This window comes from Echeneis naucrates, chromosome 16, assembly GCF_900963305.1.
Source record: "Echeneis naucrates chromosome 16, fEcheNa1.1, whole genome shotgun sequence".
In the NCBI taxonomy this organism is placed as follows: Eukaryota; Metazoa; Chordata; class Actinopteri; order Carangiformes; family Echeneidae; genus Echeneis; species Echeneis naucrates.
The window spans coordinates 7,139,392-7,165,268 of record NC_042526.1 but is presented as its reverse complement, the minus strand read 5'-3'; the positions used below and the strand labels follow the sequence as shown (position 1 = coordinate 7,165,268).

The following is a 25,877-nucleotide window of genomic DNA, read 5'->3' as shown; positions in this document are numbered from 1 at the left end:
TTTTGCTTTGTTTATTCACCTGCTCTTTCGTTTGCTCCGCATATCGTCTGATCGTGTCGTTTATATTAATATATTTTCTAGATTTTTTTCCCTTAAGTCTTTAATGTTGTTTAACCGCTCGATAACCCGTTCGTTTTTGTTACTATATTCTTACCATGTTGCTTGGCTGTCGCGGAGTGATACGGGTCTGTGAAAAGTCATTCGACGTCATAGTTGTTCATTGCGCTTATTATGCACCACCTATGAACCAATCAGATCGCTTGATTCGGGCTAAAATAAGCTAAGCTAAGGTAAACGGCTGATGACTATTATAAAATATATTAGCCATTTGAGATAGGCAATGAGAAGAAAATTAGCAAGGAAAAAAATCTTTTAAAATAAAATAATGATAATAATTAATAAAATAGATCATTTGGGGTTATAGAGTCTTAACTGGCATATGAAACAGGCCAATTCATTTTGTTGCTGTAGAATAATAAGGCTTTTAATTTTTGCAGTCTACCACACCACATTCAGTCTGACAGGGAGAGTTACGAGGCCACCAGAGTTTAATGTATTTTAACCACATCATCACTGATCTGTTATCGAGTGGTTACAGGGGGACAGGGGTCACCCCGCAACACTCCTGATAAACATCCTGTCAATTTATAACAGCGCACATCTGTCCCACACACCTTTCCATCTCATCCCTTGTTATTTTTTCACAGGAGAGCGTCCACACTATCAGACAGACTTCTCTGTGGATTATGTTTCGCTCCAGCCAAAAACCACAGCCCACTTCGGCAGACAGACCAAACCCTGGGGAGGAAAAGTGAGTCTTTGCCACAATTCAGATTATTTTTTTTTAATCAGTCATGCCCCTCTTTTTAGTATGCCATTTCCTATGCTTTCACTCCCTTCAGCTCATGTCCATGAAGTTTGCTCACAAAGTAATTACATGATGTGTTGTACCATGAAATAATAAACTTTATACTTAGTATGCAGAAGAAAAACATGGTTTCTACTGTGGGTATTTATAGAGCAACCAGATACCCAAGATCCTGTAATGAGAGCAGAGTGTCCTAAACATCAATACTGTATGAACAAAACGAATCTGTGATGAAAGAAAACATAATCATACTTCTTTTTTTATCAACTTGTGGAGATCTAGAAACTATGTCTGGTTTGGTATCTCCTGCCCACGTGAACAGATATGAGGTAAAGGCACTGGGACTCTGGCCCAGTCCCTGTTATTTTCACCACAGAACTCATTGGCATCTCTGAGAAAACAGCTATAAAAAAGAAAATATCCCAAACACAGATGCTGACATTCCTGAGTACTGCCATCAACCCCCCCTTTGGAAAAAAAAAAGGGTCTGTTCTTTTCTCTGCCATGTGCATCTGCGGGAGTTTCCTTAATTCAGCGAGGATGGGTTTTAGCAAGGAAAAAATGCAACAATTTCTACTTCACCTCGGTCTCCCAGTAAGGCTGCACAACTGAAAGTAATCAATAGTCCTAAACACATCAGGCTGGAGAGACTGAGAAGGTTTTGAAAGCTTATATAACCATCTTTAAGGGCTTTGAATTCTGAGTCCAATTTTTATCCACCATTGTGTGATAATGCCTGTTTGTTTTTCAGCCTTTGTGGTGGCTGTGTTTCACCTTGCTCATTTGAGAGGCTGAAGGAAAACAATTTGTCTTTTCATTGGCAGGGGGCACACAATGGAAGCAATCTGGCATTTACTCAGCACGTAGGTAAGTCATTGAAATCTGGATAACATTAGGTGTTACATTGTAACTTTCAGTTATATAAGCCTACAAGGTAAGACGTTTAAAACAAACACCTATTTATTTTACTAATCTGGCCATATTTTCTGCAAGGGTTTTCTTTGTAGTAAGGTTCCTTCTTGCCTTGAACCAACCGCACAAACAGCTGCCCTTGATGCAAAAACAGAAACAAAAGGAACTTGATATATTGCCACCTATCACCTTAGAGTCAGGCTCTACTCATGATTCAGCCTGAGCTCTTGTCCAGCCTGGTTTATCGTCCGTAGTGAAGGATAACACTCAGGAAGCTTCTATCCCACAGTGATGTCACTGCAGTGAGGTCACTGTTAAGGTCCTGCGCCCACTTGACCATAAAATCAATCAGGATAAATTGTTATGTAAGTTGTGTAAGGGATCTTTTGTGAAACTTTCTTTAAACCATAAGATGAGCTCACCTGCAAGGAATCAGGAGAACACATAATAGCTTTTTGAGTATGTGGAAGGACAGACAAGAAGCAGATTGCATAACATGTCTGAAAAATTCTTGCGGGTATGTTATTTCCACCATGAAAGCCCATCACCATTACACTCTGGTTTGACAGAATGAATTCAAGCTGCTGTTCTCTGTCTGTTAGGAAACTGCAAATTTTCAACAGCCTCAGTTGAAATCTACAGTGAAGGAGTCTCAAACTATTCTACTGAAGGAATTGTGTTTACTGTCTTGTCACTGATTTCATACTCACAAACATTTAATTACTGATTCCTGGAATCAAGGATTACAGCTGTGCATAGAAGTGCATTTTTTCCACGAGGAGCTAATGAAATTGTAAAGGTCTTTATTTGCTCCTGGAGGAATATAATTTTATTTGATAGGATGGGAAAACAGCAGGGGTTTGTCACCATTTTCAAAACTGTGTACCAGCCGATGACAAGCAGGTTAATTTACTCGCTGATACGTATATGAACAATATAGTCTTACTGTCTTCTGCAAGAATTTAGATGAAAGAATGCTGGAGTCTTACCTGTTTAGGCTTGAGCTATTACTGTTATTTCAAACCAATAAGCTTCACAGGCAGCAGTGGGTGTTTGTGGACTCAGAAGATCTATTGGTACAAACTAAATATTGAACTGAAGCATTTCCACCTCATCTACACATTTTATATTAATTGTCATGATTCTTCTATTCCAAACAGATCATAGGATCTATTTTTGAAATAGTTTTTTCCCCCAGCACAAATGTTTGGGTATCAGGTTTTAAAAAGTTGAAACCTACCTACAATCCATAATCTATCAAGTTATCATATCTTATTTTGTTATCTTGATTTTGCAGAGTTGTTTCTGTGTGGTAGCTCAGCTCTGTATTGATTGAAGTCTACAGAGTTTGCCATTTGATGGCTCAAATAAATGACTCATCCATAGCCTGTGTGGATGGAAACAAACAATGGGCATTTATTGGTAGTGTGCGATGCCCATGTGAATTGAGTTTCTTGACTTGAAGAGATTTAATTCAAGAGAAAAAAAAAAAAAAATGTAAATGTTTCAGCGGTAATGTTGAAAAAAGACAAAAGGTTATCCAAAGAGAGGTGTCGAAAGCAACCATGGGGCTTCCTCAGTTTGTGCCTTCTGACTAGGTAAAGCTAGTTTAGCATTCAAATTAAACAAGTGCAATTTCATATGCACTTGTTTAATTTACTGGAACTCTCCATAAGCAAACTGTTTTTGGCACTTCAATTTAAAAGCAAACTACAGCCATTTGTCTTGTTTCAGCAGCTGGATCCCTCTGCTCCTGTGGGTTCGAGGGGGGTTTGAGTGCTCTTCAGTTGTGTAGAGCCACTCTCAATGTGACACACAACAAGCCCATACATCAACACAGCACAAATGGACAGAGAGTTGTCCTAGGAGAAAGATCACAATGTGTGGCATGCACTCAGCGGAGTGCATGTTCCACGACAGTCTTCAAGCAGAGGTTGGATGGCGACTGAATGAGATAATGTAAACTAAAATGCTACTTCTGACTGAGATAGACTCCCTTGAGTCCTCGACATCTCTTGCTTCTTCTCTTTTCCTCCTTCTTGCCCCTCTCTTACTTTCATCTACCCCTCTTTTCTTTCCTGCCCGCAACTTATAATCTCCATGGCATCTCTTTGCTCTTTGCTTTGTTGAGGCCTTTCCTTCATTCCAGTCATTACTTCCTAAAGCTTGTAATAGCCTCATGTTTTTCACCCACCAGTGTCCTGGTGCCCCCTCAATGGGCTCACCAGCCCCATGTGAGCGTATGGAATTTCCTCTATAGTTTGCCCAGCAGACCCTTCATTCGTCCTGAAGGGTCCCCTACTTGTGCTTCTGTATACATCCCACACAGATCAGGGCAGAGATACCATAAAGGCTCAGGCACGTGGAGGGAGAAAAAAAGGACTGAGAGGAGTTAGACAGAATTGAAGACAGACAACACTCTGCTAATGTTGGCCGATGTAAGGCCCGTGACTCACTTTACAGGATTCTGCCTTCTGCCTCTGACTTCCACAGACATGCATCCACCCACTGATGTATGAGCCATTCATACATACAAAAAAAAACAAAACAATGGGGACACATGCACAAGCAAAATAATATTGTAACTAGACAGGTATAAATGCAAGTACTCACTCACTACAGTAAACAAATTGAAAACATAAATTTGCTAAGCTTGGGAAATGACTAAGCATAATTCTCTCTTCTTTTGAATGTGGGAGACATTTATTGAGCTGGACTTTGTTGAATACCAGTGTGCATGCACCCAAAAAATCTAACTAAATCCACATTTAGTGCACAATTAAACTGCTTCTTCTTGCTGTATAGTTGCAGATGCATTCGCTTAAATGGTCTTTGCTCTAATCCAGAATATAACAACATACCTAACACATGTATGAGGAAATGCAAAACTCAGTAAACTTGCTAAAGGGCAGCAGCAGAAGCATAGATCCTGATCAGTATTAAAAACCAAGCAGTCACAAGCTGAACATCATGAATACAAACACATTGAAATGTAGAAATATCAATCTATGTGGAAGCCTGCAAAGAGACAAAAGGACATAGAATAAATTGACAGATTTCACTCCTGGTAAAATGCCTCTGTTTATCAATTTGTTTCATCTCCAGCAAGAACAAGACAGCACAAACTATTTGAAAAATCAATTCTGTCAATCATGATGCCCTGTTATTCTGGTTAATTTAAATTAGGCTTGGATGGAAATGCTCTTATTTAACCGATCATTTGCCATTACTGTTCACTCCATGAGACAAATGAGGAAAAACTGGAACGTATCCAATCACTATCAATGTTAAAAACTCTAATCTATCATGCACAGGATTCAAAATGAGCTCTGGCGAATGTACAAGATGAAGAATGTCTGCAAAGACAAAGTTGATCCCTTCACTATGGCACCATTTACAGTGATGTGCCTCCCTCAGATACACAACATAAACACAGTTATTAACTGATTTCAAGAGAAGAGTGACCCAGGTCAGAACAGTGTTTGAGCATTGCTGCCATTCCGTGTGTACTCCCCCTTGAGCAATTATGGATCTAAAGTGTATGGCTGTGTGGACCTATGTACGTTTTGTGTATTAAACTGTGCATGCCAAGCGTATCTGTGTATATGGATGAACACATGCAAACTTGTGTGTCTCTGAGGAAATATGCTGCTTGGACTCGACATGCTCTGAAAATTAACCACAGGGTCAACAAACAAGGCAGACAGGGAGCCTCTCCTTGTGCTGCCGTTGTTGCTGCTGCTGCTGTTGTGTGCGTGCGTGTGTGTGTGTGTGTGTGCGTTTGCTGCGGGATAAAAAATGTGCTTTCCCCTCTGTTTTCCCGCCTGCAAAGGAAACAGAACTCTCTGACTTTTCTGTGAACTATCCAGCAGAACCCCAGTGTGTGTGCGTGTGTGTGTGTGTGTGTGTGTGTGTGTACCTCCACACACACCCAGAGTTAGTTTGGAGGAGTTCAGTCCCAGGAAGGAAGCTTGTCCTCAGAGGAGTCACCCTTGGGAGTCAAGGATCTGGAGGTCGCTCAGGACAAGCCTGTTAAATTCAACACCCGTCAGTGGAGAATGTACTGTATGTGGAGGAATCAGCAGAATCTAAAAGCAAACAGTCATTCGGTCTCGATGTTTAAACAGTTGCCTCTTGAGGTTATCAATCATATTAACTGCAAAACTGAGGTTGTCAGCATTTAATAAAAAAATGAATCTTTGCAACAGCTACTTTGACTTTGGCTCTTTGCAATACAAGCTTACTCAGTACACACGGTGATGTTGCTAATGTTTTCAGGCGTGATATCACTAATTTCATCTTCCTAGTTTACCATGTTTCATACATTCATGGCATTTCAGGATGGATGGGTCTGATGGGAGCGTCATCAGTTTGGAAAGCATTTGTTCAACTGTGATTCCCTGAATTTAATTTTATGCTAATCTGGAAAATAGATGATACTTTTATGTGCTGGTGGAGATGGAGGAAATGTCTACAATTAATCAGTCATCTTCTGACAGGACCGTAAATAAGTGTCAGGGAACAGCATCCTTCACTCCATCACCGTTCATTTAAATGATGCGCTGTAGATTCTGCCTGTTAATTCTCTGTTTACATGCTGCCATCTAGTGTTAATTTAGTGCTGATCTCCGGGTGCTGTTGGACGTGTAAACCGTGCACTGGCAGTTACAAAAACAAACAAACAAACAAACAGAAAAATATGGTCAAGTGAAGTACCTGAGCACCAGCAGAGATCTATGTGTGGATGTGCTGGGCGGTGGACAATTTTACAAATTAAAGCCGTTTTAGAAGTCATTATGAGGACCATGAATGTCTGCACCAAATTTAAAGAAATTACTTCATGGCCTTACTGAGATTGCATTTGAGAAAAAGGACATGGATGGGCATATTTAAAAACAAAACCTTTTCTGTTTCGTTATATCTCACTGCACACAATTAGAGCCAAATTTGCTTCTAACTTCCTCCAATGCATCTCTGGGACAGCGAGCAAAAAGTCTCTGAAGGATTCAATCAGAAAAAAATATAAATTACCCAGTCAAGACACAGCAACAAACCAGCCACTGAACCAGTCACAAAAGGGCAACAAAGAAATTAGAAAATGGCCACAAATCAGTCAAATAGAATATGGCTTCAATTGCAGAATCTCATTAGACCTTGCCCTTTGACCTTTTTATGCCCCTGTGGCATAAAATCAGGATATATTGGCTTCTGCTGCTGCAGTTTTTTTTTTTAAGCCGTCCTTTGTAAATCCCCCTCTTTTATTGATATAGTCAGCTAAACAACTGGAGACCAGGGACAGAATTTAGATAATTGCTTTTTCTTTGGTGGCTTTCATATGAAACCAAAGATAATTTGCTCAATAATGGTTAAAAAACGAAATAATGACAATAATTTAACAATCTCTACCACCCCGACTCCCCACGTGGTTTATTTTCATCATTTAATTGGATATATCTAAAGATATGCAGCTTTGATTCAGTCCCAACATCCACTGGATTTGTCGGAGAAAACTAATAAGAACACATATGCATGTGCCTCATTTCAAAGAGAAGCTTTAATCATAAAAATACAGCAGGGGTGTTTGAAATATTAATTCAAAAATCAACGATGAAAATGTGTTTTGTGCAATATTCTGTTCCAAGAATTGACTTAGCCAGATTTATACAGCATGTTTGTTTTGTTCAGTTTTTATTATTATTCATATTATTGTTATTATTATTAATATTATTATTAATAAACTGTGAGTCTATGTGCATATACTGCTGGAATAGATTTCATATGGCTCAACAGTATTATGTCATTATCATTAAGGCCACTGGAAGGAATGACAAGGCCACAACAAATATGTAGACTTACACACACAAACACACAAGGACATCAAACATTCTAATCAAATGTCCTTTAAGGACACATAAGGACTGATAGTGAAGTTACCCAACAAAACAAACTACACATTGCTTCGCTCTATTCCTCTAATCTTATGTTTTTACCACAAATAAAACACTGACCGTCGCCATTATTTTCCAAGGATTTCACTTTCCTGTGACGTTAAACACCTCCACTGTCATTTCTTGATCTGTTTTTAACACCAAGTGGTCGGGAGTAATGTATGTGATTAGATGCTCCTACAATATGGATGTACCATTCTAAGTGAAATTTTCAAATGTAATGCACCGATTGCTTCGGTTAAATAATAGAAAACGGATGGATACGTGAGCGAGCAGGGGATCTCGCTTCACTTAGACCTAACTGACCAAAGTCATGCTGAAAAATTTCATTCTACAACCGCAACAAATCCACAACTGGGACGGCACATGAAGGAAACACAGCGGCTTGCATTTAAAAAGCAAGAGCTCATGGATATTTGTGAAGACTTCTGATCAAGAGTTTACCCATTTCACTCAAGATAAAAAAGCTTGTTCGTTTGTTCAGGTCCCCTTAATGGCTGCACGGCCATCTGTTTGCGTCTTACAGTGACGTTTCCTTGGATTCTAGCACAGCTGGTTGGAAGATCAAGATCTCTGTGAAGGTGTGACCTAAAGAGAGAGGCACAACTGATGTTAGAACGAGCAAAAGTCTAAATATTTTTGGTTGCATTGTGCTATAGTCAATCCAACAGCCCCCCCTTTCGTCCTTACGTTTCCAGTGATGTAGCGGCAGGTCAGTGTTGTCTAGCGAGTGGTCGTACGGCTGTGCTTCAGTCTCCTCCTCTGGCTCTCTGAATTCGGTGAAGTACGGCAGTGTGAGAGCCTCCGTAGCGGTTACCCTGCTCTCAGGGTCCAGCAATAACATGTGCTCCAGTACAGACACCGCTGAAGAAGGAGTGAGTTGCAATGGGAAATAAACTCACTGACTTTCAAACTGTAAGTGGATGGAATCAAAGATCCGATTGCGTCTTACCTTGTGGGTTAGCTGTGGAAAACACTTTCTGAAGGTCTTTCTTTTCCACTTTTGGAAGACCTTTGATGTATCTTTTAGCCTAAGAGAGGAAATGAATACATTAAATCTAAAATAAATTATGATTTTGACATTAGTTTCCAAGGGGTGTGTGTTTAAATGTGCCATATATAATCTTAAAGCATTACATTATACTTTTGTGACGAAATCGTTATTGGGGTCGATATTGGGGTGAAGTTGTGATTAACAATAAAAGCAGATAATGTAGCTTGTGATTCCTTTTGTGTTTGTGTGAATTGCATTTGCCTGTGTACTCACATCTTCCGAATCCAGCTTTGATATAAATTCCTGAGACGGTGTTCCTGTGATTTTCATGATCTCGGTCAGCTGATCTAGGTCTGATGAGCAGGTGTCAAGAGTAAAACGTTCTTCACAGTTCACAGGGTAATTCTTACAAAAAAGATTAAATATAGATGGTTTCCCTATCATTTAGTTTTTGCATGCTCTATAAATGGGAATGGCAGAAATCAAGAAGATATAAGGATACGGTCACTGCCTTTAAAGAGAGGTTTTCCTTGCAGCATTTCAGCCATGATGCACCCGGCAGACCAAATATCCACTGTGGAAGAGACAGAAATCACAGCTGACAAGCACCACTCATTACAGACCTCCTGTTCCTTTAAAGAGCCACAATTAAAATATCGCTGGGCAGCAATCAACAGCATGAAATGCATGAACCCTGAAAGTGAAAGAGCACTGCCTAGTGGATAATTCTTATCAGTGCCATCTGACTGCAGTGAACTCTGGTCTTTATCACACACTCTCCTGTGACTCAATGAACCAGCTCAGCTTTTTTTCTTGAACGTATCTCTGGACGCGTATGGGACAAATACTGACGGTGTGACGACAGCGCCATCTCCGTCTCTGCCCCACCTCACCTTCTGGATCTCTCTCCCCATGGAAACTAAATACTCTGCCACCCTCTTTCTCTCCCAGCCTTTGTAGTGTCCTCTCTACCTCCTTGGTGCAGCATCTTTGCTGCTGCTGTTTTGCGTTTCATTTCTCTTTACAAATTGCTCATCTATGTGTCTTTTAATGCATTCAAAAGCCCTCTGTGAATATATATACACACATACATGAGGCTGAATTATATAACTGTCAAATCAGTTACACAAGAGAAATAAATACTGATGATCTCTGCTGCCTGAGGCCTCAATAGACCGGAATGCACCACAACCACAAAAAATGTACCAGGTATTTTTAGAAAAACTGAGAGGTTGACATGTTCCAGCCTGCTCTCCTTAGGTTTAAAAAGTAGTTTTGTGAAATTCTTGTGAAATATCCAATAACATAGCTGAAGCAGAAGCCTTGAGTTAAGAGCATTTATAAATCATCACATTCAAAATAGAATGCAACATGCACAAAAGACAGTGTGGGCATTATTTTGCCCTGCAATTGGCTCCACATTACCAGTCTGAGTATAGTGCATCCAGCTCAGGATGACCTCTGGGGCTCTGTACCAGCGAGTTACCACATACCCTGTCATCTCACTGTCTGCCTGTCGTGCCAAGCCAAAGTCCAAGATCTGAGGTGACATGAGCAGATACATGTTCTCAGCAAGACACAACAACATTTACATCAAAATAAAGAAGGGGCAAATGCATTCAAGCCAGATTGAATCAAAGTGATGATTGCACATGCACAGTTTGGCCATTTTTATTTGGAACAGCATGAAATACAAATGTACTGGGAGAGCTTTTTTATGTTTTCTTTGTTATCAGGGTGTGTAGCAATACCTTCAGCTCACAGTCTTGGTTGATGGCCAGATTTCCTGGTTTTAGGTCCTGCAATAGTTGATATAAAAAGACTAAAAATGTGACTGCAAGACTGAAGAAAGAGATGAGTTAATTTCTGTCATAGCAATCATACGCAGTCGGGATAATGGGCCCAACTCCCTCGATTTAATAATGTATGTAATCTTTAGTATATATATATAAGATAGCTTACCCTGTGAATTATACCAGCTGAATGAATATACTGTGATAAGAGAATAATAAAAAAGGGGATTTAAACAACTGAACAAACTAAACTCAAGTGATAAATTGACCACATTATATGATGAGTGTAGCTCTCTACCTTAAGTCCTTTGAGCATCTGATAAACCAAATACTGAATTTTTTCTTCTGACAGTCTTTGCATCTTCATCAGCTTTCCCAGATCAGTTCCCATGTAAGGCATAACCAGATAACTTCAAGAGAAAAAAAGAAATAAATAATGAGCAACAACATTACTGCCTTTGATATGTTGCAACCGCAAGCTTCTTTTAAACAAAGCTATGGTCAAACCGGATGAGTAAATGAGGTCCCACGGCATTGTTGGAGGAATGAAGGGCACTTACAAAGTGCGAAATCCGTCCAAGGAGAGGTCAGCAGTGAAGACATCTAACAGCCCAATCACCTGCATCAGACAGAGACGCATGCCACATCACCAGGAGGCCCTAATCACCTCATTTGTCCCTATTAATGGGGTCATCTTACTTGTTTATTTATTCTACATGCAAAAGCACAACTTTGCGAATGCTCATGGCGTGTCTTACATTCTCATGCTTCATGTGTTTGAGAAGCCTCAGCTCCCTGTAGGCGCGTTTTGCAAAGAGCTCAGACTGGAAAGGTCTGTACAGCTTCTTGATGGCCACTTTGGCTCCTGTTCTGGAGTCCACAGCTGAGCTGGAGGAGAGAGCACATTGGAAGGCGTGAGACTAAATGTTTATAATAACTGCCAAGGAAAGCTAACCCGAGACATGGGGAGCATGAAGAAATAAGAATCTGCTGCAGGCTCTTATTCAATTGGGGTTTTAGTGCATATCATCGTCATCCTGTTCCTTCTGACTGTTCAGCTGAAGATGTAATACATGTAATATGTGATACTTCCTGATGATTCACTGTAGACGTAAAACTCTGGCCACACACACACACACACACTCTCCTATGGCCTGTTCCGTCCCTTCCCCTCCCCTCATCTGCCGCATCCAGCTGTGATCTCCTGCTGGGGGCTCCTTCTCCAGATTGTGTCCGATCGCAATTGTTCACGTGTTGTTAACTTGCTCTCAGTGGATGAGCCCAGTTTCGCATCCGCCCACAGCGTCAATCATTGATAACAAAGGGCCTCAAGCTGCGGGACGCGCAAGGTGCCCAGAAAGGAGCCCGTTGTGTTAGATATCTCAGTCAACTTGGGTGAGCTCACCTATTTCCAACTCGGCAGCCCTCACGCTATTTTCTTGTGATTTTATAATAATAATAATAATAATAATGTTGGAGAGGACAAGCGGTGAGAGGGGAGGGGGGATTGGGGTTGGAGGTGCGAGTGTCTCCATCATATGAGGAAGTGGAGCGGCGTGTGTTGACGGAGCGGCTGCCCATCTGCTCTCTTTGTTTCCGACCTCACCACCTCCCCGAAATCCGACAGTGCGATCTGCGGCTGAATCTTCCGGCGCAGCAGTTTTTACTTACCACACCGTCCCGTACGCCCCGGTCCCCACCTGCCTCAGGTCCCGGTACCGCTCCGGCACTTCCCAGGAGGTTTTGTTGACATCTTGGCGGTAATATCCCGGCCTGACTCGCTTGGACATTGTTTTCAGTTAAGAGGTGGTGAGGAAGAAAAATAAAATAAAAAAATAAAATAAATTAATAAAAGAAGAAGTCTCGGAGAAGTTGTCTTCTGTTGGTCGCTTTGTTTGGGCTCTGCTCGCTACACACTCATTGTCCCGAATCTCACCTCTGCGCTCGGCCCGGATCAGTGCGCAGCTCTGCCTGTCAGCCGCTCCGGGCGCACCCTGAGGTCAAAGAAAGCCACTCCTGCTCAAGGCCGGCGATTAAAGGTGAAAGGGGCGACGGGAATGCGAGTTAACAAGAAGGCACAAGCCTAACAGCGTGCCTAAGAAATGGCTTGAATGACTCTGCCCCGATCACACCTCACACTGAGTGAGAAAACACTCCGGACTTGCTGTGACATGAACGTTACTGACGCCCACAGGTGAAGGCAAACATGCGGTTAAATAAACACTACACGTTGTTTGTCCAGGAAACAAGAACGAGGAAACAGAGTTACCCTTGAAAAACTGGAAACCTTGAGAAGTGCGTGCGTGTGTGTGTAACATTTATACAAATATAATCACATTTTACTTAAGGATCGACCTACAGAAAGAAATCACTCAAAACAGGTTTGACACAGACATGTGGAGGAGTGGAGTCTTAAAATAGCAATGGAAGACGTGCATCTGGCGCAGAAAGGAGCCAATGAGTGATCACAGCCCAGTTTATTAGGATTGGTTAAGGCTAACTGAGGAGGAGCTCGTCTTACATTTCACAATCATTAAAGAAAAATAAAACTGAGACAAAATCCCAGTCCATACCTACTGTGGTTATTATTTCATATGGCAGAAGCGTTAATGGAGACAACGAATCTGAATTCAGCTAGAACCTGCATGGTTCTGTGAGAGGAAATTCTAACCAGCTCAGTTTCCCAATAAGATGATTCTATAGCACAAATAAATCCATGAATGGGTATTCATGGATTTTACTGGTACCACCAGTAACACACTTCCTCTGTCAAGCTTGTCTGGTCACATCCAAACTGAAATGATCAAATGCGTAGTTCCCCTTTTCTCCTTCACTAAAATCTAGTTCAGCTCTCCATGCTGCGATGTGCTGCTGTGACAGTGGTAAAATGCAGTGTTTTGTTTTCCAGAAGAACGTATTGTGCGTGTCGATCTGCTGCGGCTCACTGGAGGAAGTGCAAACATTTTCATTCACCTAAAAATGGGCCTCAAAGATAACCACTTTCAGTTTCACTCACTCACTCACTCACTCACACAAACACGTTATTTGGTACAACGGAGGGGACACCCTGCAGTTTATCAGATTCAGACAGGTCTTGCTTTGACTTGTTGTCTGAACCATCATTAGTATCTAACTAAGTGCAAAGCAGATGGGGAGCAATTTTAGGGATTTTTTTTTTAAAGTAAAAAGAAAAAAAAATGCCTGGAAATATATTTTGCATGTGTGCATTTGTTTGCATTTTTTTCCCAATTATTACATCTGGGTCTTATAGCATCCTTAAGTGAACCATTTATCAAGCAACATCATATTCGTAATTTTGTGTATTTATACCACCAAACCTAAATCCCTCCCTGTCTGCTTTGTGTCAGTTAGGTAACCTGGGGAGTGTCCGGCCTCAGTAACTCCCCTGAAGCTGCCTGCCAAAGAAACAGAGTAACACAGAGACTTTGAGTGGCCATGAAAGTTAAAAAAAAAAAGAACTAAAAGCCATTAAACTGTCTCATCTTTTTAGGCAGGCAAGCTAGAATCAGGGAAGTTACTATGAAGATCATGTGACACAGATTTCATGGGCCCAGGCAGGGGGCTTGCTGTCATAGGGAATGGGACTTCTGGCTGTGGATGTAGTTGCTGCCTCTTGCTGTTGTTCCTCTCCTTCATCCCTCTCTCCCTGTTCTGTGGCTCCGCCTCCGCCGGCCCACGCAGGAAGCTCCAGGCCTGGCTGGGAAGAGAAAGGCTTTTCGAGTACCTTGAGGACCCGCTGGACCTGCAGCGCAGAGAGGAAATGAGAGCTGAAATTAAAAATGTAAAAGCTGAGTCAAGCAAAAGGGTATCAACCCCAACCAAAGTATGTCCTGATATCAATTTTAAAATCTCTCTTAATCCTGCAGTTCGCTTAGGTGTGTCACAGTGAGACCAAGCCTGACCTCAGAGAAGTCTCCATTCTCAGCAGCCTCTATTGCATTCTGGGCAATGTAGTTCCTGAGAACCACACGAGGGTTGGTGCTGTCCATAACCCTCACCCTCTCCTGCTGCACAGCCTGCACATCACTCTGGGCGTCTAACTCATGAGCCAGACGTTTCCTGCAGCAGTGATAACACAAAACACAGAGAGTTACAGGAATTGAGCTATGAGACACTCAACAGCCCATTTCCCCTTCTTGTTCTCTGCCTGCCCCCTTTATCAGTCACATGTTCAGCCATCCCCATCCACCCCTCCTAAAAAAAGGTTTCATCTGGTCCATGTAGGTCCTCGCCCTCTGCTCGTGTCGTGTCTTTCTCCTGCTGTCTCACCTATAGCGTGCGATCCAGCGGGTCCACTCCTCAGCCTGTCTGGTTTTCAGCTCCTCCTGGCTTGTCTCCATCAGGTCTTTCAGTCTGCTGAGTTTGTCTAGCTGTCTCGCTATTGTCATCCTGTCTGAAATCATCTGGAACAGCGCTGGGTTGCTCTGAGCCATAGAGAGCAGCATCGCCAGCTCACTGTCAACAGCAGACAGACGTCATAACAGTTACAATTGTTATTGGCATGTTAGCGAAAACAAAGGCCCAGAGGTGCCAGCACAGGCAGTCCAGGCTTTATCTTTGTTTGATACTTCACAAAGGGAATGAGGTTAAGACAGACATTAATTATAATTAATACATGTTCACTTCAACTGACTCTGTTCACATCCACAGATATCGAATAAAGCATTTCCATTTGTAGTTCTGCATACTCAAATCAATATTTTCATCTGGTTCGGTTGACTCTCTGTATTACCCCCTTAAAGGCTTCCAAATAAACAGGACCAGACAGAATTATACAGCACGAAACTGGACTGCACTGATAGACACTTAAAGTTTGCATTCTCTCTTGCATTGTTTCAGTTGGACACTCATATCCTCCACAGTATATATTACTTTAGTTATGTTCCCTTTACTTTCAATGAAATGTTGTTCTTCTAATACAAAAAGCCACTCGTGACAACCAGAAACTAAAATGAACACACAAGATAATAAAAACAGTCTGAATGTACCGAGCACAGTATAGAACTTTTACGACCTCTTTGTGAAGTGACCAAGAAAATGCCAAGTTTTTCCTGAGGGTGGCAGTAAAATATTTCTCAGTATATAATGCTCTGGTGATCTTTAATATCACAGCTACCTACTTGGCTCCATCTGTTTAAGTGGATTATTAAGGCACTGTGAACATTAAGATTTATCCTCTTGAGGGGATGAATATCATTAGCTTTTAGTTTGGTTTTTTTTACATTCTGTCACAACCCAAAGTATTAAAAGTTAAATTGTGATCTGATTGTGGAGGTAGAAATTATTATATTATAAATTCACTGGCAATCTGCTGGCTATCACTCACTGTCACACTAAACTGCGTTACATATTTACACCAATTTAGAGAAGGATTGGAACGACTGTCATCAGTGGGGAATCGAAACAGGCATCTCTTCTTGTTGAATAGTGCGGACGCACTGTCAGTACCAGCCTTAGCTCACTCACCGTGGGTCCATAGTAGGTTTGTTGGCGGCCTTGAGCTCCTCTAAGGAGGCACACTGTTCCAGCAGGAGCTCTGTGGCCTTCTTTACAAGCTCTTCTTCTCCTTCACCTTCTCCCTCAGCGGGACAGGAAATCTGACTCAAGCAGCGGAAGGCGTTTGTGAAGTCAGCACCTTCAGATAGGAGACAGAAAAGGCTACAATATCGGTGCAATAGGAGGCAACTTTTACATGTTCTATCTGCAGTACAAAATCTGCTCCAAGGACAGATTCAACACGTCTCAGTTGTGAGCCAGTATCATGAGCTCCAACTGTGGTCCTACCTGTGTTGTGCATGGCCTGCAGCAGCTCAGTGATCAGAATTTCATCCTCAGGCTCTTCCTTCTTTAACAAGCCCAGTTTTTTCCTCATGTTCTCCAGGTAAAAGCCATTAAACAGATCCAGATACTCATCCATAACAATCTCAGCCCGGTCTGGTGGCAGTTCAGGAGCTAGAGCCTCTGCCAACTTCACCAGGTTCCACCTGCAGATAGCCGGCTGAGCCTGGTAGGAGTAACGGCTGGAGTTATCTGAGGCATTGCAGGTGAAATCGGGATCAAACCTGAAACACACGAGAAAATTTGATTTCTATGATCTGATACATGATGGATACTTATCGTTATATATACAGAATCAACTGCCTGACCTATCCATGAAGCCATATGGACCATAGTCTAGTGTGAGTCCCAGGATGCTCATGTTATCTGTGTTCAGGACTCCATGACAGAAACCTACACACTGCCACTGTGCAACAAGTCGAGCTGTGCGACGCATCACCTGTAGACAGGAAGGACACAATCACACATTACAGTGCTGTGCTTTTTGTTTCCTTCTGTAGCCTGACGCTTCACTCAATTATATTAATTTTCTCCCCCCATCACAACGTGAAAACAGACATTCGTGTTACATGGAGTTTATGAGAAAAAAAAAAACAGAAAAAAAAAACAAAACAAAATGGCTTGGGCTTTTACATCACACAGTATGAAAGAAGAAACACAATCTTTATTCATTCTGAATGCAATTTATGTCCAAAAATATCTGTATCTGTATTAGGTATATCTGTAATATCTGTGTTTGAAAATAACACCAGAGAAGAATGAATTATTTGATTTGTTTCTAAGTAGATCGAGGAAATCACAAAAAAAAAATCTGCCTACGGAGCTCTTAATGTCTCAATCTCATACGGAGCAGAGTGCACAGTGACTCAGTGCATGCAGTCATTGAACCATTTAGAGCAGCTTAATAGGATAAGAGGATCCAAATGTTCTTGGCCTCAAACAATAAGGTCAGTGCCTTGAGTCAGCTAAAGGCTGAAACGAACCTCACAGTTAGTAGTCTTAGAGTTGTGGTTACACCTGGCTGAGAAGCACATGTGGGCAGGTGGAAGAGAATGTCACTCAGGTGCTCTGACCTCTCTGAAGAAAGCCACGTTCCTCTCTACTCGGTCTGGGAAATTTTCCTGGATCTCAGGGTAAAACATCTCAATGACATAATCCATCATCTGGCCTCGGATCTCATCGCGCCCGTAGCTGGGACCCTGGCGCCCTGTGAACTCGTCCGCCTGCTTGAAGATTTCAAAGGATCCAAACCTGCATAAAAAGGAGACAGTGAAGACAAAATTGCGTGTCATGTGCAATTCACCTCAGGCGACCATGACAAGTGGCACAGAGGCAACAATGCACCACCTGAGGAAAGTGGGAGCGATGCGGACGACCACAGAGCATCTCTCATGGCGAGGGTGTCCGCTGTAGTATATGTCCCGTATGACCCTGCTGTCAGAGGTCACGACGGAGCCGGCTCTGGTGGTGGGGATGCCCAGGAAGAACATCGCTTCGCTGCACAGGAACTCTCGAATACTGGAGCGCAGGACCTTACGGCCATCAGCTTGTCTGTGGAGGGACAGACGAAGAGCTGGAGTAAACAGAAGCGTTTTCTAATTGTGTCGGGGTTAGATGATTTGTTAAAGCAATCAGTCAAATCAACCTTCCCATGGATGATACACCTCATGCATTATAAACAACATTTGTGAATCCAGGCTGCCTCATTTAATCCTAATAATTAAAAACAGCACATCCGAAGCTGACCTTGAGTAAGGGGTCAGTCCGGCCCCCTTCAGCTGAATCTCCCACCGACCACTCGGGTTTTCCCGCAGCAGCTCTGGATCCTGGCCGGGGGGCACCCTCACCTCCCCCAGGTAGCAGGCCGCCCCGTCGCCCAGCTGCCCGGCAAACTGTCCGAACTGGTGTCCGCAGTAGCAGTGCGCAGCGGGCTCGGATCCGGGCATCAGCTTGGACCCGCTGAGGTACTCCGGACCGAGCGGGTCGTTCAGGACCTCTTCCCCGCTGAGCCCCAGCAGCGCCAGGGCTTGGTGCGACACGGCCACGAACCGAGGTTTGGACAGCGGCTGCGGCTTCACCCGGGAGAAGCAGGCCCCCTTCACCTGCCGGACCCCCGGATCCTCGGACGGGTCCAGGGGGAGTTTTTGCAGGACGACGTTGTCGAAGTCCAGCCGCTCCAGCGGGGAACGACTCAGAGCCGGACCCATGTCGTCCATCCTAACCGAGCTGAGGAGCCTGAACACGGACACACCAGGGACGAAGAGTCGCGACGGTCCCAGCAGAGGTCCTAAATAAGCCATCCAACCGGGGCCATCGGTGTGTTCCGGTCCTGTGGCGCAGTTAGAAAGCGATCATCGGTCATGCTTTCATAATCCGGCACTGCAGACCGGATGTTTGCGAGATCGGCGGTGTGAAGTCAATACTTGTCCGGCCGGAAACAGGCAACGAAGACGGAACTAAAGCCACTGAGACCCAAAGGAAAGCCAAATTCATATAGTAGGATAAATAAAATTCAGATTTAATTATAACTGAATACAATAATAGCTATGAACATCCCCGTATTATACTATTCAATCAGACACAGCACATCACCGTTTGGTGCATTCAAATATTTGCAGCATCAGGAAGAAAGTGACATCTTTGAGGCAAATATAGTTTATCTTTACTATGACAGTTTGGATTGTAACAGCGACAATACACGGGTATGGGGAAAGAAATCTTACAACAAATTACAGGCATTCACAACGTTTTCTTGGCAATTCTCAAATGTACAGTAGATTAAACTGAAGGAGACAGACAGTATGTTTAGATCTGACTGCATTATACCTCTGAGGGAATGGAAGGCTTGACTACATCTGTACGCAGCATTTTCACTGATCTTGTATATGAAGATGATGAATTTATGACTTGGAAGACTAATTGTCTGAGTTAGTTTCATGTATAGATACTTTGCAAATGGTCTAATTATGTATGTAAAATGAAAGACACTACTTCAAATAATCAAATCCCATATTCATTAATCGGAACATTTCAGAAATCTTATAAATACATCTAAATAATGTGTTTTACAAAATTACTTAAAACCAAGGTGGGGAAAACCTGAAAATTCACACTGGTTTCTCATTTTGCAATCACATAATTATCACATCATTATTTCCTCTACCCTAACACCCCACCCAGATAATTACAGGGTTGTATTAGCCACTTTTTACACGTGCAATAAACGGCTCTATAATCCATTCGCAATTTCAATGTACATTGTAAAATGACAGTAAGACTCAGAATTTTGTCCTGTGGGATGACTGTTGGTAATAACAAGCAGAAGAGGCGTTATCAGGGTCAAAGGCAGCAGTGACAGCAATGTAAGGCTTTACCTCCCAACACTGACCAGCTTTAAGAGTCAGTTTCCTTCCGAGTGGTCAAAACAAGCGCATATCTAATTTCCCTTCATGAAAAGTCTAATCATCTGTTCAATCAATTTCTGGCACCGTTTTAACATCAGACTGGGAAGTGATAATGCATATATCAAAACAGTACAAACAGCTGGTGTGCTGAATGCCAGACGTTCTAATTTGAATGTTTTTAGCAATGGCTTTCTGTGTACGATGCATAATTCAGTGTCAAGTGAAACCTTTACTCAGAGATGGAGTTGGTTAAAGCCCAAAGATGAAGGTGCCTCAAATCAGAGGTACAATCAAGTATACAAATCACACTACTCATGTATTTGTCATCCTGAGGCACATTTAATCTTGTCCTGCATCAGGTCTCTCTGAGTGAATATAAAATGTAGATGGTCATGGTGACATTTCAGCTGAAACCGAGACAGCACAAATGTAGACAGATGTCTATATTTAGGATGACATAATTCATCCTACGTTTGTCTACTGGGTCTCATTAATATAAGGGCAGATTCTTACAAAGCTGCATCGGCCATTTGGTTATAATATATAACACACATTTTTGCCATTTCACTTAACCACGAGCCCTTACAGCTGCAATATGAGGCACTTGTTTGTCGATGTTCCATGCACATATGGAATAAGTCAATTTTGTCTTATGCCCAGCCAATTTAGGAGTTCTGAATAACATGCCTTTTAAGAAGATTTTCAGCAATTACAAAAAATGATGGTAAAAATTTCCAATTCAGAGATATATATATATATATATATATATATATATATATATTTTTTTTTTTTTTTTTTTTTACATTGAGCCACTCTTTGCATCAAATATAAAAATTGAAGGTTTTTAATGAATTCTTAAATTATGGTTCGACAGATCCTTTATTGAAGTTCTTGCTGAATTTCAGTTTTCCTTTCTTGGGCCTTCCATAGACTGCATGCACAATACAAGAGTCCACCTCTTCCAAAGTGCCAATTACCAAAAAAAATAAATTGCTGACTGGCACATGAAAGATGACAGGAATAAGTAGAGAGGAATCGAAAAAGTGGCTCAGTCATATCAGGGCAGATGAAATGAGGACAGTTGCTGATGATACTTTGAATTGAATAAAATTTCTGTGTGTAAGTTATGAAAAGCAATAGTGGGAAAACATACTGTAGCTATTAGAAAGGAATTATTGGCATTTGTAAACCTTCAAAATATGGAAAAAAAAAAGTACTGTCATGGTTTCTTTGGCAGTACAGCCCTGCTGCTCTTACAGGGACATCAACACAAGGTGGGAGGCTGTCAACCTCCCGAGGTTCTTGTTAGTTCATCATGTGCGGGCTGGTGAACCCTTTCCTCCAGACCCATATCCTGTTTTTAAGGCCACTGGTGATAGATGCATTGTTTTTTGTTTTTTTTTATAAATCAAAAGGTCATGTCACTGATGGCTGAGAAAAGAATAGTGGGGTCAAGCAGGGGGTGGCCGCAGAGTCTCCAGTACTGATTGGACAGCAGGTAAAGACAGCATGGCTCTACCTATACTCCCTCCAGCACGGTAACAGGCATATCCCAGCATCCCCAGCATGACGCCTTTGATGACTGTGCACAAAACCCAGCCAAAGCGTGAGGGAGGTGCAACACTGAGAAGGAGGCAGATATAAACATTGAGCAGCTGTTGTCAAACACAATTACAGTGCATTTTCTATAACTGAATACATAATGTATACTTGTGTCAGAACAACAAAACAAACATACCTCATGATTTCATTAATATTAAGCTGTTTCTCCCAGTTTCTTTCTATGCCAGGAACGTGACCCATCCCTACGACTCCCACCACCACAGCAGGCACTTCTACAACAGTATAAAATGTTTTATATTAACAGTCTGCATTGCTGCAACCTAATATTCTTCAGAATTACCATCGTCTATTAAATCAGATAATCTCCTGCACCACTGAGCAAGTCCCCACTGTAATTGTTTTTTAAAATGTAATTATCATGTATATTTCATGATATAGAAATTTTGTTGAACAAATGTACAATTGTGACCTTAAATTTAAATTTTTTTTTTTAAAAAGTAACGTCAAATTCTAAAGTGCAATGTTTGAATGAAAGTATAACCGTTATAATCATATCCACATATATCAAAATACACATATTATGTGCAACGACAGAACACAATTATAGCGATAAAAACCTATATGCTGAAATATAATTATGAAAAAATGATGAAGATGTTGCTATAAACTTTTTGAACAATGCAATACACACTCTGGGCATCGGGGGGAGCTTCCACACAGCATGTAGCCTGACGGAGCGTATGTGTGAGGTAGATGTCTCTTTCTGCAACAATGGTCTGGTGAAGGGCGGGAAACTCGCCAATCATCTCTGACATGGTCTGTTCCAGCAGATCCTTCTGTTTGCACTTCTCCACATCCTCTTTACTGCAACATGAAAAACAAAATGCTGTTTTCTGTTGGTTGTAGCATTGTACAGTGAAGGAAGAGGAACTGACAGCAGTGTTTAATGTTAGAATTTTGCATGCGTGCACACACAGACCACATGCATTTGAGAATGCTGCAGCATTTTCAACACACAACCTAGGAGACACTGGCAGATGAGCACACAATCGCTTCATGCAGGAATCTTCCAGTTTGATCTTACACATGTGGGCAAAATTGCATGTGTCTTAGAAAATATGAGTGGGCGCACATTCACTGGTTCTAAAGATAACACCAATACCATTTATGCTCACATTTTTTTTTTCCTCTAACCAAAATCTTGACTACTATGACCACTAATTTTCCAATTTGTGGATATCTGGTTGTTTAATTTAAACTCAGTTTTAAAACCTTGTTTTCTATTTCTACAAAATGGTAAGATCTGAAGTTCTGAATTCATTAAGCCACACAGTGAGAGGGGGTTGCTTCTCACTGACTAGACTCATTCTCAAATCATTTTTCTTCAAATTTTGCAACAATTTTTTGCAATTATCTACATTTCAGAATTATGGAACCTCTTTTTTGCTTAACATTAGCATTAATAACAAGCACTGAGAAAGGCAGTCTCATAACACTGTGCTTAGGATGAGTTTATACCTGATTGGGTCCGACAGGAAGCAAAGACCCCACGCTAGACGTGCCTTCTGCCATAGACTGAGGGCAGCAATAGCTCTCTTGAACGTCACAGGGATTGGCCTGTCCCCAAGGTGAAATTTACAAAATGGTACCTGTCCAGCCTGTGTGCAAGGAATAACTTCAAGATTGAAAAAAGAAAACAACATAAAAACAAACAAAGTTTGATCATCTGCTTTCTTAATTTTTTTGTGTGCTTTACCTCTTTGAATGCCTCTCTAAACTCTCCTCCAGGAGCCATCCCCAGTTGCTCTGTGATGTGAGCTGAAACTTTGAGGAGGAGAATCTGCATCAGCCCTGACATCAGCCCATTCTGTCGACAGAAATATTCATTCAGACATGAACAGTGATTATTATATTAATGTTGTTTTGGAAAGGAAAAGAAGGAGAAGGTGAATCGCACAAGTGGGGAAAACAAACAAAAAAAAAAAAGCTTCTTACTAAAATGTAATCTGTCTTTTGCTGCTACATAGTGCGATATTCATTTTCCCACTAACAAGGAGTGCATGTCTGCTTGATTCAGAGTAAACTTAACTGTCATCATCTCTGTGTAATTGTTTCAACTTTTCCACATCGGCGCTCTCCATCTTTGTAAAAGTCTGACCTGTTTGATGGCATGCTGAACCTTCTCCAGGTTGATGTCTTTGGCTTCCTTCAGCAGTGTATTCTCGTCCATCTTTAACATAGACACCCTGTACTGGCACAGTTCCACCACCACCACGTCTGGCTGAACAGCCCGGATTGTCTGAGAGAGAGAAGGAAAGAGCAGTAGGTATGCAAGATAAGATCAGGAATAAGAAACAAATAGAAAATTAGCAGTGAGGGAAGAAGTACAGACAAAGCAATCGATTTGGAATGAGGACAACAAGATTATGCTTGACAAAACAGGAATTCAATTGTAATGTGTAGAGTGTGTAAAGGTAAATCATCACTTCCAAGTGATATAACACTTCTCCATATTCACAAAATTGCTCACAGAGTACCATATTTAAAACGGGTGTAAATGGCATTTAGCATATCCTCTTGTAAATCCTCACGGACTCACCGTGGCCACATCGTTTTTGCTGCTGTCACTGAAGTGTGCCGTGCCCACCAGGTACAGGAGGCTTCCATCAGGGGCAGTAAGACGGGTCACTGTCTCTGGGAGCTCAGGAGACGACTGGCGGCGCTGAGCTCGCAATTGCCAAAGCAACCCCATTGCTTCACCGTCAGCTAGACAATAAGAGCAGAAACAGAAAAACTATCATTTCTATTGTTTTCTATTAAAGGGAGTATACATTTAATATTTTCACAAATGTTCTTTTATTTTACATTTCCTTAAATTAATTAGCTGCAGATTTGACAATTCATTCTTCAGCAATATAAACTTGACACAACCAGAAAAAACACCAGTGATGGAAAAGAGTTAAATTACTGCCCAGTACAAAAGAAAAGATCATTGGAATATTTAAAAAACCTTTTGGTCCTAAACTAGCCCTGTTGCCAAGAGTAAAGACAACATGCATTTGAAACAGGAAAAGCGGCATTCTGAAGCTGCGACAAGTGACTGGAGATCTAGAGAACGAAAGTAGCTGCAGACAACAGCACTTAATAATATCTAAGTAAAACCTGAGCATTGAACCTTGAAAACTTTTATTCCTGTACCACACAGATTTGCCATTTAGACAGCAGCTGCTGAATTGTCAGGCTGTTAAAGGCAAGTCTGCACAACAGAGAAGTAAAATGGTAAAATGACAAGTGTCTTAGATAGGCACCTCACCAACTTTCTGATGACATACAGCAGTCGTTAACACAATAACTTACATAGCCCTGGAGGTAGACATGGAAGTTCCTCTTCTGACGGCCCCACTGACTCATCCTGTGACACATCAAAACAGCAAACAGATCTTAAACAGATTAAGGAGATTATATTTTTATCCAAGTGTGACCAGTCAGAGAAGGTGCACATTATTAGGTAATAGATCCGTGAAACTGTTGCAACTGTTACAAAACATCTTTAACAAGCGGACAAGTCGGTAATAATGACAGGAACCTTATCATTTTGAGAAAAAAAAAAAAAACCCCACAAAAAACAAAAAAAAAAAAAAAAACTGTCTGTCGCACACACACACACACACAAACACAATTAGATGCGTCTTCTTCTTTTTTACACACCTCTGAATTGTTGTCTTGGTCCATGTTTGAAGCACTGAAAGCTGTGACAGACAGAGAGCAGAAAGAAAACAGCCGTTCACAGACAGCGAGCTGCGGCACAAAACGTTACCGACTGCTGACGTTGCTTTACCGGGGTGCTGACTAGTCTAAACGCGGTCAACGATTAAAGGCTCCTGGAGGAAACGTGGTCGGTGTCACCGATTCTGATGGAGTAATTGTTGTCTTCGCCGAGGCCAGAAAAGGTGGAGGTACACTAAGAGGAGAAGCGTCTTGCCCAGCAGCAGGTCTCCATGCTAGCTAGCTTTACTTCTGTTTACCCAGAGATCAACGGTGTGGTTAGCAACCCGACAGCTAACTGAAGCTAACACAAGCTAGCATGTCCGGTAAAACAAACAAACAAAAAATAAAAAAGGCAAAAAAGAAAATTAGTCAAATACAAACGTTAAAATTGGATACTTTCACAACAAATGTTACAAGTGTCCTGTGTTAAAACAGGACACTTGTCTACAAATGAATAGCTTCAACTTACTGAGCACCAGCCCGTCTGTCACTGTGCTGCTCTTCGGCTGCGCTCCGGTGCTCGGCTGACAGCAGCGGTGCATTCTGGGATATGTAGTCATTAATTCGCAGGACACGCACATTTATTTATGTATTTATTTATTTATTTATTATTATTATTAAAGAAATTGTTTGGTTTTTTTGTTGTTGTTGTTTGTTTGTTTGTTTTCAATATAACATTGCACACAGTATATTATCAAAGTCTGGACTCCGTTCTCCACCTTTTCATTAAGACTGTGGGAGATTTATTTGTTCAGCAGCCTCAATGTG

The 25,877-nt window shown here is 41.6% G+C and overlaps 3 protein-coding genes across 5 annotated transcripts; all 3 read right to left on the bottom strand.

Annotated features, from left to right (window-relative positions):
• Positions 1 to 7,315: 7,315 nt before the first annotated feature.
• mapk12a (mitogen-activated protein kinase 12a) lies at positions 7,316 to 12,662 on the bottom strand. Its single transcript, XM_029523917.1, has 12 exons — positions 12,187 to 12,662; positions 11,274 to 11,403; positions 11,076 to 11,134; positions 10,814 to 10,925; positions 10,685 to 10,714; positions 10,474 to 10,521; positions 10,148 to 10,262; positions 9,225 to 9,296; positions 8,996 to 9,075; positions 8,681 to 8,759; positions 8,419 to 8,592; positions 7,316 to 8,316 (listed from the first exon to the last, which is right to left on the bottom strand). Exons 1-12 carry the CDS (start codon positions 12,303 to 12,305, stop codon positions 8,249 to 8,251), a joined length of 1,086 nt encoding a protein of 361 aa, XP_029379777.1. The 5' UTR covers positions 12,306 to 12,662; the 3' UTR covers positions 7,316 to 8,248.
• Positions 12,663 to 12,975: 313 nt separating this feature from the next.
• selenoo1 (selenoprotein O1) lies at positions 12,976 to 18,674 on the bottom strand. Its single transcript, XM_029523916.1, has 9 exons — positions 18,121 to 18,674; positions 17,722 to 17,925; positions 17,448 to 17,625; positions 16,683 to 16,813; positions 16,321 to 16,598; positions 16,003 to 16,171; positions 14,806 to 14,991; positions 14,439 to 14,595; positions 12,976 to 14,278 (listed from the first exon to the last, which is right to left on the bottom strand). The coding sequence occupies exons 1-9, from the start codon at positions 18,672 to 18,674 to the stop codon at positions 14,054 to 14,056; spliced, it is 2,082 nt and encodes a 693-aa protein (XP_029379776.1). The 3' UTR covers positions 12,976 to 14,053.
• Positions 18,675 to 20,097: 1,423 nt separating this feature from the next.
• trabd (TraB domain containing) lies at positions 20,098 to 25,627 on the bottom strand. Of its 3 annotated transcripts, none has more exons than XM_029523919.1 (10): positions 25,579 to 25,627; positions 25,050 to 25,090; positions 24,699 to 24,753; positions 23,941 to 24,107; positions 23,500 to 23,640; positions 23,098 to 23,208; positions 22,860 to 22,999; positions 22,033 to 22,205; positions 21,517 to 21,613; positions 20,098 to 21,401 (listed from the first exon to the last, which is right to left on the bottom strand). In XM_029523919.1, exons 2-10 carry the CDS (start codon positions 25,071 to 25,073, stop codon positions 21,230 to 21,232), a joined length of 1,080 nt encoding a protein of 359 aa, XP_029379779.1. In that variant the 5' UTR covers positions 25,074 to 25,090; positions 25,579 to 25,627; the 3' UTR covers positions 20,098 to 21,229. The 3 variants fall into 3 exon arrangements, with proteins under 3 accessions (XP_029379779.1, XP_029379778.1, XP_029379780.1); XM_029523918.1 differs by having other exon boundaries at positions 25,050 to 25,420; positions 25,579 to 25,613; XM_029523920.1 differs by lacking the exon at positions 25,579 to 25,627 and adding an exon at positions 25,180 to 25,572.
• Between the last annotated feature and the right edge of the window lie 250 nt (positions 25,628 to 25,877).

Bases quoted from the DNA above. Each gene is read 5' to 3' on its own strand.
- mapk12a (XM_029523917.1), bottom strand. From the start codon at position 12,305: ATGTCCAAGCGAGTCAGGCCGGGATATTACCGCCAAGATGTCAACAAA. The intron at 11,135-11,273 runs GTAAGACACGCC...TGTCTGATGCAG, and splicing joins AACACATGAAGCATGAGAAT to GTGATTGGGCTGTTAGATGT. The intron at 10,522-10,684 runs GTAAGCTATCTT...CAACTATTGCAG, and splicing joins CAGCTGGTATAATTCACAGG to GACCTAAAACCAGGAAATCT.
- trabd (XM_029523919.1), bottom strand. From the start codon at position 25,073: ATGGACCAAGACAACAATTCAGAG. The intron at 21,614-22,032 runs GTGTGTATTGCA...ATACTGTTGTAG, and splicing joins AGCTCCCCCCGATGCCCAGA to AAGTGCCTGCTGTGGTGGTG. The intron at 21,402-21,516 runs GTATGTTTGTTT...CCTCCTTCTCAG, and splicing joins AATATTAATGAAATCATGAG to TGTTGCACCTCCCTCACGCT.